General features: G+C 56.9%; 1 protein-coding gene across 1 annotated transcript; it reads left to right on the top strand.

Moving 5' to 3' along the window:
• Nucleotides 1-1430: 1430 nt before the first annotated feature.
• ACR (acrosin) lies at nucleotides 1431-19305 on the top strand. The gene is made up of 5 exons (XM_042860008.2): nucleotides 1431-1815; nucleotides 5363-5561; nucleotides 11342-11607; nucleotides 15955-16100; nucleotides 16371-19305. Exons 1-5 carry the CDS (start codon nucleotides 1740-1742, stop codon nucleotides 17199-17201), a joined length of 1518 nt encoding a protein of 505 aa, XP_042715942.2. The 5' UTR covers nucleotides 1431-1739; the 3' UTR covers nucleotides 17202-19305.
• Nucleotides 19306-19540: the final 235 nt, after the last annotated feature.

The raw sequence follows: 19540 nt of genomic DNA, 5'->3' as shown, positions 1-19540 counted from the left end.
TATCTGCTTTAACCTTGTAAATAACTCTCTGGCTTCCTTTGCCTGTTAATAAATCTTTAGATAGTTTATTATACAATTGGCTACACTGGTGTTGTCTGGGGTGTGAGATCTAAAGTGCACTGGATCTGGGGTGAGTGACCAGCCTTTTGGGACAGAGTGACCTGAATATTGCTGTGAGATTTGGCCTAAGGGACCATCTATCACCAAGGGCCAGTCTACACTGTGGCAGCACTTTAACGTGGCTTGTGTAGTCACGGCAGAGCGCCGGGGGAGAGCTCTCCCAGCGCTCTAAAAAACCCACCTCCACGGGGGGCGCAGCTCCCAGCGCTGGGGCACTGTTTACACTGGCACTTTACAGCACGGTAACTTGCTGCGCTCAGGGGGGTGTTTTTTCACCCCCCGAGCGGGAAAGTTGCAGCGCTGTAAAGTACCAGAGTAGACAAGCCCTAAGGCAGGCTCACATGGGTAGCAGACAGATCGGCATACCGAGGGGACTGGCGGTGACTCCATGTTACAGCTGTTATGGTGTCTGAGCAGATTACACTGGATAATTGGTTGGTGAAATAAAAATCTAGCACTCACGGCCAGTCTGGGATTTGTGCCCTGGTTCCTAACAGCCTGCCCCGAGGTTGGGATTCATGCTTTTGAGTCCTTGCGGGACAGCTGGACACTGATGCCTTTCTGGAAGATGCTTTAGCCAAACGCATCAAGAGAGGGTTTCACAGTTCCACAGGCTTGGTGCTACGCCTCAGGAACAGGAACCCCCACAGGGTGAGCCACACAGCCCCGTCCCCCTTAGACTAAACTTCTGGGGTTTCAGCCCTCCTGCTTCACACCGTGAGCTCTGCCCAGCGACTCGAGCTGAGACAGACCTCAGCAGAGACTTGTCCGAGCTTCAGGGCGAATGCAGCCTAGCAGATATTTGCAGTGACACACAAGCAGCATTTTCAAAACAGTCGGGTTTATTAGTCAGCGGGAACGTAGCGCTGTGAGTCCTTAGGTCAGCACAGAGACATGCAAAGCATGGTCCATTCTGATCAGCCCAGTGCAGTTCACCAGCCAAGCTGTGGCAAGCTCCATTTTCAGGCTCCGGTGCTCTCGCTGACTTCCTTCCTTCCCTCAGTTCCCAGGTGAGGGCAGGCCTGATTACAGTTCAGTTCACATCCCTCTTGCCAGGGTCTCCTGCTCTTAGGTGTTGATCGTTCAGTCACTGGGGCGGGGTCTCTTTGTCTTGCTGGATCCCCTGGAGGTCTGGGTCAGGTTCAACCAGTTCCTTAAAAACCCAGTCATTCCACCCAGCCTGCTGGTGACACACACTCTCGCCTGTCCCTGCGCTGTTCCAGGGGCAGGTAGCAATGCAACACACACACACAGGGAAACTGAGGCATGCCTTGGCTTAATGAAAGTATTAGAGAAAATTCCCACTTCATCATATGGGGTAACTGGGTAACAGAGTCTGGTCTGGGTCCTGCAGGAGGTCAGACAAGATGACCTAATGGTCCCTTTTGGCCTTAAAAAAATCTATGACCCTGCCCTCCGGCCTGCTTAGCTCCCCCATCCCAGGATGGCTTGTACCCCTGGCTTCTCCTCCAGGCTGGCTCAGCTTGGCCCAGCCCCTCGGGGAGGCAAAGTCCAGCTCGTTCCAACCGTCTCCTAGCAACACGTGGGAGAATGTGGCTATGTCAGCCCAAGGGGAGGCCTCATGATGTCACAATGGTGCCCGGGAGCCACGCCTGGCGATGGGGTCCCTGGCCTGGCTGCCCTTGGGGCTCCTGCCCCTGCTGCTCCTGGCGACGCAGGGATACAGCTCGAAGCGTGAGCAGGCTGTGGGGGCAGGGGCTGTACAGTGGGAGTGCTGAGAGCCATTGAACCAAGCTGTAAATCCTGTATGTAATGGAAACCACTTCAACTCAGGGGGTGCTGGAGCCCCCCTCGCACCCTTAGTTCCAGCACCTATGTGAGGGGGGCTCCCATGGAGGTGGCGTGGCTCCTGCCCCCACTCATGCCATGAGCACAGCCCCATGGTGGGGCCTGCCCATGCACCGGTGCCCAGACGCACTCCCTGGGAGAGCCCCAGCCCCGCCCATGCTCTCAAGGGGCAGTTCCCTGCAGGAGAAGAGGCAGGGAGGCCAAGACCTTCCCTTACGGGGGGGGAGGGGGACGTGGAGGGGAGCAGAGAGGGAGGTGTTGGGGGGCTGAGGCTTTTGCCCATAGGGCAATGGAGGAGGCAGCAGGGTAGAGACATCTTCAGACAGGGCCGGTTCCAGGCACCAGCTTAACAAGCAGGTGCTTGGGGTGGCCAAGGGAGAGGGGCGGCACCTGCGGCAATTTGGGGGCGGCAGGTCCCTCACTCCCTCTAGGAGCGAAGGACCTGCCGCTGAACTGCCGCCGCTGATCGCGGCTTTTTTTTTTTTTTTTGCTTGGGGCGGCAGAAATGCTGGAGCCGGCCCTGCCATCAGAGGGTCTAGGCTGGTCCCGTTAGTATCCAGCAGGCCCCAGCCCCAGAAGTGAGGAATTCCTGGGAACTCAGAGATCGTTTCCAACTGGCCACAAGGGGTCGCCCTTGCCTCAGACTAATTCATCTGAGCATCTTTCACTCCCTCCAGGCCCTTGTGCGGGGGATGGAGACTAGGGCGGGGTAACAGGGGGCTGTGGGTTGGATTGAGGGGTGTAGGCAGAGCTGGGGGGGATGGAGCCGAGGGCAGGGGTAGCACGGGGCTGTGGGTTGGATTGAGGGGTGTTGGCAGAGCTGGGGGGGAAGGAGCCCAGGGCAGGGGTAGCACGGGGCTGTGGGTTGGATTGAGGGGCGTTGGCAGAGCTGGGGGGATGGAGCCGAGGGCAGGGGTAGCACGGGGCTGTGGGTTGGATTGAGGGTTGTTGGCAGAGCTGGGGGGGATGGAGCCCAGGGCAGGGGTAGCAGGGGGCTGTGGGTTGGATTGAGGGTTGTTGGCAGAGCTGGGGGGGATGGAGCCCAGGGCAGGGGTAACAGGGGGCTGTGGGTTGGATTGAGGGTTGTTGGCAGAGCTGGGGGGGAAGGAGCCCAGGGCAGGGGTAGCAGGGGGCTGTGGGTTGGATTGAGGGGCGTTGGCAGAGCTGGGGGGGATGGAGCCGAGGGCAGGTGTAGCGGGGGGGGGGGCTGTGGGTTGGATTGAGGGGTGTTGGCAGAGCTGGGGGGATGGAGCCCAGGGCAGGGGTAGCGGGGGGGTGGCAGTTGGATTGAGGGGTGTTGGCAGAGCTGGGGGGATGGAGCCCAGGGCAGGGGTAGCAGGGGGCTGTGGGTTGGATTGAGGGGTGTTGGCAGAGCTGGGGGGGATGGAGCCCAGGGCAGGGTTAGCAGGGGGCTGTGGGTTGGATTGAGGGGTGTTGGCAGAGCTGCGGGGGATGGAGCCCAGGGCAGGGGTAGCAGGGGGCTGTGGGTTGGATTGAGGGTTGTTGGCAGAGCTGGGGGGGATGGAGCCCAGGGCAGGGGTAACAGGGGGCTGTGGGTTGGATTGAGGGTTGTTGGCAGAGCTGGGGGGGAAGGAGCCCAGGGCAGGGGTAGCGGGGGGGGGCTGTGGGTTGGATTGAGGGGTGTTGGCAGAGCTGGGGGGATGGAGCCCAGGGCAGGGGTAGCGGGGGGCTGTCGGTTGGATTGAGGGGTGTTGGCAGAGCTGGGGGGGATGGAGCCCAGGGCAGGGGTAGCAGGGGGCTGTGGGTTGGATTGAGGGGTGTTGGCAGAGCTGGGGGGGATGGAGCCCAGGGCAGGGTTAGCAGGGGGCTGTGGGTTGGATTGAGGGGTGTTGGCAGAGCTGGGGGGGATGGAGCCCAGGGCAGGGGTAACAGGGGCTGTGGGTTGGATTGAGGGGTGTAGGTAGAGCAGTGGGGGATGGAGCTGAGGGCAGGGGTAGCACGGGGCTGTGGGTTGGATTGAGGGGTGTTGGCAGAGCTGGGGGGGATGGAGCCGAGGGCAGGGGTAGCGGGGGCTGTGGGTTGGATTGAGGGGTGTAGGCAGAGCAGGGGGGGATGGAGCTAAGGGCAGGGGTAGCACGGGGCTGTGGGTTGGATTGAGGGGTATTGGCAGAGCTGGTGGGGAAGGAGCCCAGGGCAGGGATAACAGGGGGCTGTGGGTTGGATTGAGGGGTGTTGGCAGAGCTGGGGGGGATGGAGCCCAGGGCAGGGGTAACAGGGGGCTGTGGGTTGGATTGAGGGGTGTTGGCAGAGCTGGGGGGGAAGGAGCCCAGGGCAGGGGTAGCAGGGGGGGGGGGCTGTGGGTTGGATTGAGGGGTGTTGGCAGAGCTGGGGGGATGGAGCCCAGGGCAGGGGTAGCGGGGGGCTGTCGGTTGGATTGAGGGGTGTTGGCAGAGCTGGGGGGGATGGAGCCCAGGGCAGGGGTAGCAGGGGGCTGTGGGTTGGATTGAGGGGTGTTGGCAGAGCTGGGGCGGATGGAGCCCAGGGCAGGGTTAGCAGGGGGCTGTGGGTTGGATTGTGGGGTGTTGGCAGAGCTGGGGGGGATGGAGCCCAGGGCAGGGGTAACAGGAGCTGTGGGTTGGATTGAGGGGCGTTGGCAGAGCTGGGGGGATGGAGCCGAGGGCAGTGGTAGCAGGGGAATATGGGTTGGATTGAGGGTTGTTGGCAGAGCTGGGGGGGGAAGGAGCCCAGGGCAGGGGTAGTGGGGGGCTGTGGGTTGGATTGAGGGGTGTAGGTAGAGCAGTGGGGGATGGAGCTGAGGGCAGGGGTAGCACGGGGCTGTGGGTTGGATTGAGGGGTGTTGGCAGAGCTGGGGGGGATGGAGCCGAGGGCAGGGGTAGCGGGGGGCTGTGGGTTGGATTGAGGGGTGTAGGCAGAGCAGGGGGGGATGGAGCTAAGGGCAGGGGTAGCACGGGGCTGTGGGTTGGATTGAGGGGTGTTGGCAGAGCTGGGGGGGAAGGAGCCCAGGGCAGGGATAACAGGGGGCTGTGGGTTGGATTGAGGGGTGTTGGCAGAGCTGGGGGGCATGGAGCCCAGGGCAGGGGTAGCAGGGGGCTGTGGGTTGGATTGAGGGGTGTTGGCAGAGCTGGGGGGGATGGAGCCCAGGGCAGGGGTAACAGGGGGCTGTGGGTTGGATTGAGGGGTGTTGGCAGAGCTGGGGGGCATGGAGCCCAGGGCAGGGGTAGCAGGGGGCTGTGGGTTGGCAGGACTCGGGTGGGGGGGCATGTCTGACCTCTGGGTTCTTTGTTGACTCCGTCTCTGCTGTCAGGGGAGTGGAAACGGCTCTGGGGAACTGCTTGGGGGTCTGTGTATTTCCTTCATGCCCTCGATGGGTCCCTTCAGTCTCACACAGCCCAGCCATTACTTTTCACACACAGACGGGATCTTCTCAACCTGTCTTTGATCTTCTCCGCAGGCTGTGGGCGCCGCCCCCTGGTGTCTGGCTACGGCGGGATGCGGATCGTGGGTGGCGTAGATGCTCTGCCCGGGGCCTGGCCCTGGCTCGTCAGCATCCAGATCCCCACCCAAATGGGCCCCCGGCATTCATGTGGTGGGTCCCTCATCAGCACTCGCTGGGTCCTCACAGCAGCTCACTGCTTCAAAGCCAAGAGAAGGTGAGACGGGGGCAGTCTGTGCCAGGACCCTAGGGAGACGGGGGGGCTGGAAGACGCTTGGGGCGCTTGAGCAGCTGATCCATAGAATGTAAGGCCAGACGGGACCATTAGAACCTCTAGTCCGACCCCCTGTATTGAGTCCAATAACTTGGGTTCGGCTAAAACATTTTCCAGAAGTATCTAGTCTGGATCTGGAGACACTGAGAGATGGAGAATCCACCACTGCCCTTGGGAGTTTGTTCCAGTCCTTAGTCGCCTTCATTGTTGAATATTTGGGCTTAATTTCTCATTTGAATTTGTCTGGCTTCTGTTTCCAGCAACTAGTTCTTGTTCTGCTTTTCTCTTCTAGATTGAATAGGTGTCGTTGCCTGGTACTTTCTCTCCATGCAGGCCTTTATGCACTGTACTTAAGTCACTTCTCAGTCTAAGCTGAGCAGACAGAGCTCTGTCTGTCTCTCACTGTCAGGCATTTTCTACAGCCCTTGAATCACTTCCGTGGCTCTTGTCTGCACCCTCTCCAATTTTTCAACATCCTTTTTCAAATGTGGGCACTAGAACTGAATGCAGCGTTCTGCATGGGACTCACCAACGCTGCAAACAGAAGTAAAATCCTCTCCCAGCTCCTACTCACTTCTCCCCAGTTTATACATCCAAAGATCACAGTAGCCCTTTTGTCACAGTGTCACACTGGGAGCTCATGGTCAATTACTTGTCCACTATGACCCCTAAATCCTGTTCAGTGTCACAGGCCCCATTCTGTAGCTGTGGTCTGCGTTTCTTGTTCCTAGGTGCATAACTTTCCATTTGGCTGTATTAAAATGTATGTTGTTTGAATGGGCCCAGTTGACCAAACGATCCTGATCGCTCTGTACAGCTCATCATTATTTCCCACCCCATCCATCTCTGGGTCATCCCTAAGTTGTACCAGCAGCGATTTGATATTCACTACCAGAGCACTGATGAAAATGGTGAATGGCATCGGGCCCAGTACTGGGGGAACGGCTGGGTGCCTTGGCGAGTGAGACGGGGCGGAGCTCCTCACTCACCTTTACTGTAGATCTGACGCTCCGCTAGCTGTGGGCTGCTGGGTCTCTCTCTCCCCTCAAGCCTGCACAAAGAGGGCGAGGGGAAGGGTGTGGATCTGGGGCCACCCCTTTCCCTGTGTGCTGCACCTCTTTCATTGTTCACATGAGACGTGCTGCCAGGCGCTGCGGTTCTGCACACAGGCCATGCCTGCCTTGGGGAAGTGGATCGTTTTAGAAAGGGGTGCCCCAGATTAGCCACGACCAGCTAAGAAGCTTTCACTGTCGCCTGCCCCTCGGTCTACACTGGAGGCTAAGTCATGACAACACATTTTCTGAATGACACACTCCACCCATGCGGACATGGCCTCAGTGAGGGTCAGAACCGTGGGCTGAGGGGATTTAGGGATCTGGGGCAAAAATCTGTCTGGGGATTGGGCCAGCTTTGAGCAGGGGGTTGGACTAGATGACCTCCTGAGGTCCCTTCCAACCCTGATATTCTATGATTTCATCAGGCCCTGGTGACTTGAAGACATCTAATTTGTCTAAGTAACTTTTAACTTGTTCTTTCCCTGCTTTAGCCTCTGATCCTATCTCATTTTCATTGGCATTCACTATGTTCGATGTCCAATCGCTACTAAACTTTTTGAAAACCAAAACAAGAAAGTCATTTTGCACCTCTGCCATTTCCACATTTTCTGTTATTGTTTCCCTCCCCTGCATTGAGTAATGAGCCTACTCTGTCCTGGGTCTTCTTCTTGCTTCTAATGTATTTGTAGAATGTTTTCTTGTTACCCTTTATGTCTCTAGCTAATTTAATCTTGTTTTGTGTCTTGGCCTTTCTAATTTTGTCCCTACATACTTGTGTTACTTGTTTATATTCCTCCTTTGTAATTTGACCTAGTTTCCACTTTTTTTAGGACTCTTTTTTGAGTTTCAGATCATTGAAGATCTCCTGGTTAAGCCAGGGTGGTCTCTTGCCATACTTTTTAACTTACCTATGGAGTGGGATAGTTTGCTCTAGTGCTCTTAATAACGTGTCTTTGAAAAAACGGCCGACTCTCTTCAACTGTTTTTCCTCTTAGACTTGTGTGACGAACTGGGACTGTTCTTAATGTGGTCTTTGAATGCTGAGTGGGGAGGTTGGCTGGGACGGTCTGCATTGGGGGATGGGAGACTGGCGTTGAGGGAAGATACCTGAACATGTAATGTGAGAACCCAGGAAGGGGGTTGGAGGCGAGGTGACACCTCTGCCCAGGAAACTGGACAAAGGCTGGGGGAGGAGCCGGGAGAGGCTGGAGGAGAGGCTGGAGGGAGTTGGAGTGGTCAGGAGCTGGCTGGTGTAATGGAGTGGAGCCCAGACGGGACTCTGATCCCCCAGTGGGGCTGTGGGGCCCTGGGACCCCAAGATGGACCTAACTGGGGGGGGTCCTGTTGTCTGTACCTGCAAGACCTGTCTTGGACTGTGTTCCTGTCGTCTAAATAAACCTTCTGCTTTACTGGCTGGCTGAGAGTCATGGTGAATCGCAGAAAGCCGGGGGTGCAGGGCCTTGTGTCCCCCCACACTCCGTGACAACTTGCTTCCCATGGGATCTTACCTACTAACTCCCTGAGTTTGCTAAAGTCACCTTCTTGAAAGCCCTTATCTTTATTTTGCTGTTTTCCCTCCTACCATTTCTTAGAATCATTAACACTGCTATTTCATGATTGCTTTCACCCAAACTGCCTTTGTTACTTTCAAATTCTCAACCAGTTCCTCCCTATTTGTTAAAATCAAATCTAGAACAGCCTCTCCCCTAGTAGCTTTCTCCACCTTCTGAAATAAAAATTGTCTCCAATACATTCCAAGAACTTGTTGGATAATCTGTGCCCTGCTGTGTTATTTTCCCAACACATGTCTGGGTAGTTGAAGTCCCCCATCACCACCAAGTACTGTGCTTTGGATGATTTTGTTAGTTTATAAAAAGCATCATCCACCTCTTCTTCCTGGTTAGGTGGCCTGTAGTAGACCTCTACCATGACATCACCACAGGTGCTAACTTTTGTTTTTCCCAGGGCAGTGGGTGCTCCACCCATGTTCCGCCCCAAGCCCTGCTCCCACGTGGGCTTGTCCCCCATGGCCCTGCCTTCATTCTGCCTCTTCCCAACCCTCTCCGCCCCCTCCCCCAAGGGCTACCACCCACCCACCTGCTGCTTGCTCCTCTCCGCCCCCTTTCCTCTCCCGAGTGCCTCCTGCCAGCCGCTTGCTGATCTGTGGTCAGCCCCAGGGCCCCAAACAACTGACCTGCGGCTAGCCCCAAGGCCACCAAATAGCTAATCAGTGTCCAGCCCCGGGGTCCAGAACCACTGGCTGGTGGGTGGCACCCACGGAGTCAGAGCCTATGACATCACCCTTATTTTTTACCCCTTTTATCCTTAAACATAGACGTTCAACAGGTCTGTCTCCTATTTCCATCTCAGCCTCGGTCCAACAGCTCCTCCCTTTTTTCCGTGCCTGTCCTTTCTGAGCAAGCTGTACCCTTCTATACCAATATTCCAGTTGTGTATTATCCTACCAAGTCTGTGATGCCAACTACGTCATAGTTGTGTTTATTAACTAGCATTTCTAGTTCTTCCTGCTTATTCCCCATATTTCTCACATTAGTTATCAGACACTTAAGATTTGATTTGATTTCCCCCCTGTGTTCTCTCTTGTCTCTCCCTTATCCCAGCTGTAACGGCCCATCCCCCCCCGATTCCGGCCCTTCTCCCAGGTCTCCATGTTTTTGACTTACCTGTGGGCTTTTGTCACCTGCCCCCATCAAACCTAGTTTAAAGCCATCCTCACTAGGTTAGTCCCTAGTCCCTATATGGGCTGGTCCCAGCCAGTCCCTAACAATCCATTCATACCACCCCGACAAAACACCTTGTGTCTCCTGCTTTGTCCCAGGTGCAGCATTTTAACCCTGCTGCACCCACTGCGTAGCAATACCACGGTGACAGGTATGGAGTCCTACAAATAGTTCATAAAAATGCAGGACATTCCCATTTCCCTCCCAACTAGCTAAATGCAGCCCCTTTGAACAGAGCGCATATTTATACTGTCCCAATTAAACAGTCGTTATTCACTGTCATTAGGTTTAGCAAAGTGCCCAAGGGATGGTGCCCCAGTAGCTGGAAATGGAAATTGAAACTAAAAATATGGTGCAGCTGTGTGAGTGGGGCAATGATCCACTGGAAGAACCGACATGTGGTGGATTCTCCATCAGTTGGAGTCTTTAAATCAAAACAGGCTGTCTCTTTCCAAGGATCCATCTACCCTTGACGCTGGGGAGGGAGTCCCAGCTCGAGGAGACGTACGCAGGGTAGCTCTGATTGAGCTAGTGTGTCAAAAATAGTCTTGGTCTGTGCACTAACCAGCTGTGCGTGTGTAGCCCACACACCTCCTGGGGGTGGTGCTCTCTGCCCTCTAGTGGCACCGAGATGACTTAGAGATTAATGAGTCTGCTACAGCCTTCGCTAAGGTAGGGTTACCATACGTCCGGATGTTCCCGGACATGTCCGGCTTTTTGGTCGTCAATTCCAAAAAGCCGGACATGTCCAGAAAAATAGGGAGGGGGAGGAGCAGAGGGCGGAGCGTTCAGGGGAGGGGGCGGAGTTGGGGCGGGGGCTTTGGGAAAGGGGCGGAGTTGGGGTGGGGGCGGGGGCCCTTGGAGTGTCTTCTTTTTGTTAATTTAAAAAATGGTAACCCTAGCTAAGGGCCATGTGGCTTTCAGCTCATGCATTTAGCTCCAGAGATCCCAGGTTCAATCTCACTTGTAACACCAACAGACCCCAGTCTGTGTGTGACATACAGTGGATGTTATGGATCTGTGGGCCCCACGTCTGTAGCTCTGTGCACTAACCCAGCTCTATGTATGTGGCATATGGTGGGTGTTATGGGTCTGTGGGACCCACATCTGTGCATTAACCAGCTGTGCGTGTGACGTACGGTGGGTGTTCCAGATCCACGGAGCCCAGGTCTGTGCACTAACCAGGTATGTGTGTGTGTGTATGTGTGTGTGTGACATACGGTGGGTGTTAGGGGTTTGTGATGCTGGGTCTGTGCAGTAATCAGCTGTGTGCATGTGATGTACGGTGGGTGTTTAGGATCCATGGTGCCCGGGTCTGTGCACTAACCCAGCTGTGTGTGTGTGTGTGTGTGTGTGCCCGGGTCTGTGCACTAACCCAGCTGTGTGTGTGTATGCCCGGGTCTGTGCACTAACCCAGCTGTGTGTGTGTGTGTGTGCCCGGGTCTGTGCACTAACCCAGCTGTGTGTGTGTGTGCCCGGGTCTGTGCACTAACCCAGCTGTGTGTGTGTGTGTGTGTGTGCCCGGGTCTGTGCACTAACCCAGCTGTGTGTGTGTGTGTGCCCGGGTCTGTGTACTAACCCAGTTGTGTGTGTGTGACATACGGTGGGTGTTAGGGGTTGGGGTGCCCGGGTCTGTGCACTAACCCAGCTGTGTGTGTGTGACGTGCAGTGGATGTTATGGAACCATTGGGCCCGGGTCTGTGTACTAACCCAGCTGTGTGTGTGTGACGTACGGTGGGTGTTAGGGGTTGGGGTGCCCGGGTCTGTGTACTAACCCAGCTGTGTGTGTGTGACATACGGTGGGTGTTAGGGGTTGGGGTGCCCGGGTCTGTGCACTAACACAGCTGTGTGTGTGTGACGTACGGTGGGTGTTAGGGGTCCGCAGGCCTGGATCTATGCACTAACCCAGCTGTGCGTGCATGTCTAGGGTCCTGGCTCGGTGGAGGATTGTGACTGGCATCTCAGAGCTGTCCCACCTGTCAGACTTGGTGCAGATCCGCTCAGTGCACAGGGCCGTGCTGCACCAGGAGTACAATCCACGCAAGGAGACAAATGACATCGCCCTCATCCAGCTTGACCGCCCTGTGACCTTTGATGACCTCACACAGCCAGCCTGCCTGCCCAGCGCACTCATGGCTGTCACCACCTTCTCCCCCTGCTACATCAGCGGTTGGGGCACCACCACCCAGAACAGTGAGGGGCTGTGTGCGCGGGTGCCACCTTCTTACCCCGGGGGGTCTAGGAGAGAGACGGACCCAGCCCTTACAGCTGGGCTGCCCTAGATCAGACACACATGGGGACACACACACGCAGCTAGTCGCATGGGGATGCACACGCAAATACACGTACGGGCACCACACATGCAGATACCCTCATGGCCACACGCATGCATTGCAGTTATGAATGGGGGCACTCACAGGGGTTGGAAAATGCATTGTACGCCCCTCCTGCCCCACACTGCCAGCAGCCCTGTGGGTGGGGCTCACTTACTCCTCCCCTATGGACAGAGAGGCAGGCTCCGCCTGGCACGGCACCTGAGCTGTTGCTTACACCTGGCCAGCTACCCCCGTGGTGTGAATGGCGACTGCTGGGCTGAGAATACTTGTCACCTGCTCTGCACAGGTGTAGGTGACACACAGTGCTGGGCAGTGGCATGCAGCTGCAGCCGTTGGTGGTGGGGGGTGTTATCATTCATGGTCCATGTATCCATCAGGGTGAATTTGCATGGCAGTGACACCAGGGGGTTCCTGTACGGTGCCATCCTGCAGTACCGCATCCTACTGAGCCCCTAACATGCCAGGAACCGGACAAGCTCCCAGCTGGTCAGGAGTCGGCACTGGGCATTTTGCTCTGGGCACAGTCATCTGCCAAGCGGGCCAGCAGGTGCTGTTAGCTTCCGAACAGGCTGCACAAAGAGCCTATGTGAAAGGAGCTGGGCTGTGACGGGGGTTAGGGTGGCCAGAGTTAGAAAATCCCCTTTCCACCCCCTTGTCTGTCAGGGGTGTCCCACTGCTCAGGGAGGAGCTGGCTGGAGAGGATCGTGCTGGTCAGTCGGGGGCCAGGTTAAACAGTACGTCTGGGAGCAAGACGCTCGCGCAGGCAGAGCCATCCATTGGGTAGGGTGAATCGGGGCAACCGCTCTGGGCCCCGCGCTTTGGGGGGCCCCGTGGGCCGGTGTGATTGGCCGGCACAGTCGGTCCCAGAAGAGATAGATCCATCACCTCTGCCCCGGGCCCCACAACCCCTAGGGACGGCCCTGCAGGCAGGGAATGTGCCAAAGGGCAGAGTGCTGCAATGGAGCCATGGGGAAGGGCTATTGGAACCTGTGAGAAACCCGAGGCGGAGGGTTTGGAGAAGAGATTTGGGGCTGTTGTTTCTGAGGTACTGTCCACATGGAGACTGGAGTCCTCCCAGATGGTGACTTTTGGGAACTTGGTCCCATGTCAGAGAGCAGTTCTGTCTGCGCCGCTCGGTGGCCTTTGTGGGCTGGAGCAGAATTAGCCAGGGGACTGACTGAACACGTGACAGCTACTTCTAACAGAGCCTGCAGAAAAGCTATCGGGGTGCTGCTCTTCACAAAGAGAGCAATGAGTGATGTGCCTCTCCCAGCTCACATCTACTGACCGGAAACCACAAGTCTGGTTAGGACGGGCGGGGCAGGCGAGGAGGTGCCATGTCATCATCTGCACCAGCCCCTACTCAACTGGGGCTGCCTCCTACCTGCATCTGGCGGCTGCAGCGCCTAGCCCCGGCTCGTCAGTCGCATTGTTGCAATAACCTGCCCATAGAGCATCACCCCGTTTCCCCAGTGTCTTTGCTTTCTCCTCTGTAGGTTCTACACAGCAAAGCGCACCTCTCCAGTCTAGTCACATTCTTTCTGTGTGACACTAAAATAATGGATAATGGGGAACCAGTTGATTTATTTGGACTTTACAAAGGCCTTTGATGGGGTCCTCTGGAGAGGGTGTTAGGGAAAGTCAGCCAGTCCTGGGGGGAGAGGCCAAGTGCTGCCTTGGGCGAGAAACTGGCTAAGAGACGAGCACCTTTCACCCCGGCAGAAGGTGAGCAGCGGGGCCCAGGGAGCTGTACCAGGACTGGGGCAGGTTCTGGAAAGGGGGCTGTGCAGCAAGGGGGCAAGTCTTGCAGCCGACACAGTCAGTTCCAGAGAAGACAGTGAGGCCCGTCAGAGGGACCGGAGCCGGCTGGGGCATGGGCAGCACGAAGGCGGATGGAATTCAGTGCTGGGCGCCGCACGGGGGAAGGACTAACTAGACCAGCTCATGCCTTGCTGGGTTCTAACGTAACTGTAACCACAGAGCACAGGGGCCTGCAGCCCAGTGAAACTTCTGCTCAATGTGCAGCAGCCACAAACGAGCTGTTCGGGTGCATACGGTATCGGACAGCACGTAACTGGACTGTTAGCACAGCAACTGGAACGCCCTCCTCCGGGCACAATGTGCTATACCAGTCACTGGGTTGGGAGGGAGGGAAATTCAGAAACGGGCCAAGAACCAGCAGATCTGTGAAGAGAGACTGGGACTGTTTGCCTTAGAGGGGAGACAAATAAATGGTGGAGGGATTCAGACGAATGACTGGGACAGAGAAATCTGTCAGCCAGCAGAGTATAGGTTGTTGGGAGGCCGACGTGCCGGGAGTACAGCTTAGTGTGAAAACAATTGTTACCTTCTCTAGTTCCCCTTTTCTCTTCAACCCTCCCGCCCTGCCAATTGACAGCAGATCAAACCTCTCCTCTACCAGAAGGCCTGAAAACCCTCAACATCAGCTAGGTAGCGGGGGAGCTGGCCTCTTGGCTCGTCCTGCTGACCAGCGTCGTCTCACTGCTCTCCCTGAAGCCACCTGTTGTCTTTTGGTCTTAGAGGGTGAGCTCCTGGGGCAGGGACTGCGTTTGAACAGCACCTGGCAGTGGGGCCGGGAGCTGGGTCTGGCCCGCCTAGGCACTCTCACCGTACACATAAATAGCAATAACAGCGTTATTATCCCTGGGGCAGGGAGTTTCTGTCTTTTTTGCTTAATAGCTGCACGGCATGGCCCAGTGAGGCCCTGCCTGCAGGGGACACAGCTCTGGCGGATGGCTGCCTCCTGCTTAGACAGCACCTTCGGCTTCATCTGCCAGTGGGATTTAACGGCAGGACCTTGGCCCAGTGACCTGCCTTGGAGACCTAGCAGGGGGTGATGGAAAGCCTGAGAATAGCTCCGCTGCTGCCGGTGAGCACGCTCACAGACAGTGGTGATGGGTAACTGTCCCGCTGCCCTGGCGCTGTCCCATCAAGCTCTGCACCCACAGTCACAACGACCCCCGTCCAGACCAGAGAGCACCAGCGGGGAGGCTGAAGCCAAAGCTGGCAGGCAGAGGGCTTGGAGCCCTCTATGGATGGGAGCTACTCTCACAGCATCACAGTAGCCAGCATCCTTTGACCGCCCCATTCAGCCTGGACACAAGGACAGCCGTGGCCACAAACACTCCCGTTCAGCTACACCAAACCGACCTGGCTGCGGTACTCCGGGCGCTGTGAGCCAGGCTGGGCTGTCACCACTTGTTGCACGGAGCGACACGCGTTCAGCCTCAACATGCATCAGGCACCGTTCACGTACGCCCACATCTCTACCTCATGCTATCATAGAATCATAGAATCATAGAATATCAGGGTTGGAAGGGACCTCAGGAGGTCATCTAGTCCAACCCCCTGCTCAAAGCAGGACCAATCCCCAGACAGATTTTTGCCCCAGATCCCTAAATGGCCCCTTCAAGGATTGAACTCACAACCCTGAGTTTAGCAGGCCAATGCTCAAACCACTGAGCTATCCCTCCCCCCTCACGGCATGGCTACCTTGGCGGGCCCAGCCCACTTCAAGGTCCTCCGCAGAACTGGTGCCAGACACCGCCAAGAGCACCTATGCGCCTGGGGAGCAGTGACGCCGTCAGCCACACGGAGGAAGCCTGTGAAGCAGAAGCCAGGCTTTCTGGGCAGCGGGGCCGAGGCGTTGTGGCCCATTAGTGAGGAGAGGCGAATGAGCACAGATCTCACAGCAGCCTCAAGAGTTAGAGTCACGTCTTCACCTTCCCCCAGCCGCGGTGGGGAGAAAGAGCTGGGAACAATCACTAAAATCCCCAGCTGCCCTGTGTGGGTCTGGGTGGGCAGTCGGATCTGGGCTTGTTGGGTGCCATGGCTGGGAGGCGTGCCATCCCTGGGGTGACCAAACAGTGATGATGTGACGGTTTACTCATGGCAATGGGAGGGGGAATAGGACAGTGACTGCGAGGGGCCTAGGCTGCCACCCCCCACCCCCCTCCGGCCATTGCCTTTGGGCCCTAGCTGCTGGAGCAGGAGTCAGAATGACAGTCCCCGGGGCTCCACGGGGAGAAGTCCAGGAGCCAGACCTGACCTGTGCTGGGGCACTGAGACACGGCGCCATGGGAGGGGAGGGGGACGCAAGGGCACAGAAGGGAGGGGCAGAGCTGAGGGCGGGATCTGGGCTGGATGAACAGGGACAGAGCTGAAACCCTCTCCTTGCCTGCAGCCGTGGACACTGCCGACATCCTGCAGGAAGCCAAGGTGCAGCTCCTTGATATCACGACCTGTAACAGCAGCCGCTGGTACAACGGGGCCATCGCTAGTAACAACTTGTGTGCAGGGTACAAGCAAGGAGGCATCGACAGCTGCCAGGTACGTAGGCCGGCACCCTCTCACTGCACAGCCCCCACCCCAGCACTAGCCCCTCTCCCCCCGCCCTCCTTGGGCATCACCAGCCTGTCCCCAGCCAGCAATGGCCCTGCCCCCCAATTAACACCCCCTCCCCCAGAAATGAGCACAGGGCTGGGGGAGAGCTGAGCTCTGTAGATCTCAGGGCTGCTTGGGCCTGAGGGGCTGCAGCTGGTGCTAAGGAGTTGGAGATGGTCACAAGCCCTCAGTAACACTCCTTCCCTCTTTCTGCAGGGGGACAGTGGGGGACCCTTAATGTGCAAAGATGAGGTCACATCCCGGTATTATGTGATTGGCATCACCAGCTGGGGCCAAGACTGTGCCCAGGCCTACAAGCTGGGCCTCTACACCTCTACCCAGCCCTTTCTGGAGTGGATCCTGGAGAACACGGGGTTCCTGGAGCCCGAGGAGAAGAAGATGCCTGAGGAGATATTGCCACCACAGATCGTGCCCCTCCCGTCTCCTGCTGCTGCCACCAAACTCGCACCTGTCCTTCTCCCTGTCCTGCAAGAGCCAGTCGCCCCGCTGGAGCCACCCTATGTACCTCCAGAGCCACCCTACATACCCCCTGAGCCAGTTGCCCCCCTGGAGCCACCCTACATACCTCCAGAGCCACCCTACATACCCCCCGAGCCAGTCGCCCCCCTGGAGCCACCCTACATACCTCCAGAGCCACCCTACATACCCCCTGAGCCAGTCGCCCCCCTGGAGCCACCCTACATACCTCCAGAGCCACCCTACCTACCCCCTGAGCCAGTCTCCCCCCTGGAGCCACCCTACGTACCCCCAGAACCACCCTACGAACACCCAGAGACACCCTACGTCTCCCCGAAGCCAGCCATTCTCCCAGAACCAGTGAGCCCACACAGACCATTCCTCACCCACAAAGCCATTTACCCCCCACAAATGAATCCCCCCAAAGCCAGTTATCCCCGCAGACCAGTAATTGTCCTGAAACTACTGATCCCCCCAAAGATATACACCCATACCCGTCACAAAGCGAGCAGCCCCTCCCCACCAGCTGTCTCGGCCCTGTCTGCACCCCAGAGGCCTGGAACCACCTAGGATTTTAAGAATGACTGAGACAAACTGGGAAGAAGAGTCTATGGGGGGACTGTAGTGGCTGGAGGGGACCAGCAGCGTCTGTGCCCTTAGGGACAGTGATCTGAGTGACCCAGACCCCGTATGCATTACATGTGTTGCATTGCCCTCTGGGTGCCCTGCTGGTCTGTTTAGCCTGGGGCCCTTGGAAGGCACCAGTGTCCCTGCTCCTCCCCAGGAACTGAGGCGTGTGCCTAGATGGCTCAGCACTGCTCAGGCAGCCAAGGCACCAGGCCCGAGTCGCACACACGGAGGCCCTGCAGAGCCTGCCCATAGGGGCCCATCTGTATGTTCACCCATCCCCTGCTGCATGCACCTTCCTAAAATAATCTGCGACCCCACAGATCTGGAGATTGAGAGGACAAGGATGGTGAGGAGAGCACGCAGAGTGTCCTGCGCTCCTGTGGGTCCCTTCCAGCCCGTGGTTTCCTGCGACCACAGGTTCTGCAGCCAAGCTAGACGTGAGGCGTGGGAAGAGGAGCGACGGTAGATAGGCTGGCTCCTGTGTTGCTGTGGGGAACTGAGGCACACAGGAAGTCTGTGGCAGAGCCAGGATTGAATCCAGAGCTCCTGAACAGCAGCCCTTTGCTTCAGCTGCCTAGGCTCTTTCAGGTCATTAGCCCCTCTGTGTTTTCTCAAAAGCTGCACTCCCAGGGAGGCGGGGCCTGCCCGCAGCGCTTCAGTTACATTGTAGGTGGGACCAAATGTATCTCCAAGGGCCTCACACCTTTGTGACATGGAGGGATGAGGCCAGTTCAGTCGATCACAGCTCCCAGGTGGTACAAATGACTCGGACTGTACCGCAGTTGTTCTCACCTAGCCGCTGTTCAGTCACCTGGGAAGATCAGTGCACACTAAGGGTATGTCTACACTACGAAATTAGTTCGATTTAATAGAAGTCGATTTTTTAGAAATCGATTTGATACAGGCAATTGTGTGTCCCCACCACTAAGCGCATTAAGTCGGCGGAGTGAGTCCACAGTACCGAGGCTAGCGTCGACTTTCAGAGCGTTGCATTGTGGTATCTATCACACAGTTCCCGCAGTCTCCGCCGCCCATTGGAATTCTGGGTTGCACTCCCAATGCCTGATGGGGCAAAAACATTGTCGCGGGTGGTTCTGGGTACATATCGCCAGGCCCCCCCTCCCTTCCTCCCTCCATGAAAGCAATGGCAAAAAATCGTTTCTCGCCTTTTTTCCTGGGTTACCCGTGCAGACGACATACCATGGCAAGCATGGAGCCCGCTCAGCTCACTGTCACCGTACGTCACCTGGGTGCTGCTGGCAGACGCGGTACTGCAGTGCCACACAGCAGCATCCCCTTGCCTTGTGGATGGCAGACGGTGCAATATGACTGCTAGCCATCGTCGTTGTCGTCCCATGGGTGCTCCTGACTGACCTCAGTTAGGTTGGTCGGGGCGCCTGGGCAGACATGGGTGTTCTTGGCCGGCCTCGGTGAGGTCGGTCGGGGGCGCCTGGACAAAAATGGGAATGACTCCAGGTCATTCTCTTCTTTAAGTTTCATCTAATGGAGATTCAGTCTTGCCTGGAATATCATGCCAGCTGGAGGCTTCTGCCTCAGGCTGCTCTCCCAGTCAGCAGCACTGCGCGCTTGCACCTACCCCAGCCTACCCCTTGCGCCCACGGCTCATGAAGCTTGGACAGTAGTAAGGAGCAGTTCAACTATAGGCGGAGCAAGTGCATAATGGTGGTAGAATGTGCCTTTGGACATTTAAAAGCTCGCTGGCGCAGTTTACTGACTTGGTTAGACCGCAGCAAAACCAATATTCCCATCGTTATTACTGCTCGCTGTGCGCACCACAATATCTGTGAGAGTAAGGGGGAGACGTTTATGGCGGGGTGGGAGGTTGAGGCAAATCGCCTGGCGGCTGATTACACGCAGCCAGGGCAGTTAGAAGAGCACAGCAGGGCGCGCTGTGCATCAGAGAAGCTTTGAAAACCAGTTTCATGACTGGCCAGGCTACGGTGTGACAGTTCTGTTTGTTTCTCCTTGATGAACCCTCCCCTCCTCCCCCCCGGTTCACTTTACTTCCCTGTAAGTCAACCGCTCTCCCCTCCTCCCTTTGATCTCTGCTTGCAGAGGCAATAAAATCATTGTTGTTTCAAATTCATGCATTCTTTATTAATTCATCACACAAATGGGGGGATAACTGCCAAGGTAGCCCGGGAGGGGTTGGGGAGGAGGGAAGAACAGGGGTGGGGTAATTGTAGGGGCACCCCCTAGAATGGCATGCAGCTCATCATAGAAGCGGCATGTCTGGGGCTCTGACCCGGAGTGGCAGT

This window comes from Chrysemys picta, chromosome 1, assembly GCF_011386835.1.
Source record: "Chrysemys picta bellii isolate R12L10 chromosome 1, ASM1138683v2, whole genome shotgun sequence".
In the NCBI taxonomy this organism is placed as follows: Eukaryota; Metazoa; Chordata; order Testudines; family Emydidae; genus Chrysemys; species Chrysemys picta.
This window is presented reverse-complemented; position numbering and strand designations above follow the sequence as displayed.

Coding starts and splice junctions, on each gene's coding strand:
- ACR (XM_042860008.2), top strand. CDS start 1,740: ATGGGGTCCCTGGCCTGGCTGCCCTTGGGGCTCCTGCCCCTGCTGCTC. Junction 1,816..5,362: donor GCAGGGATACAGCTCGAAGC/GTGAGCAGGCTG, acceptor TCTTCTCCGCAG/GCTGTGGGCGCCGCCCCCTG. Junction 5,562..11,341: donor TGCTTCAAAGCCAAGAGAAG/GTGAGACGGGGG, acceptor GTGCATGTCTAG/GGTCCTGGCTCGGTGGAGGA.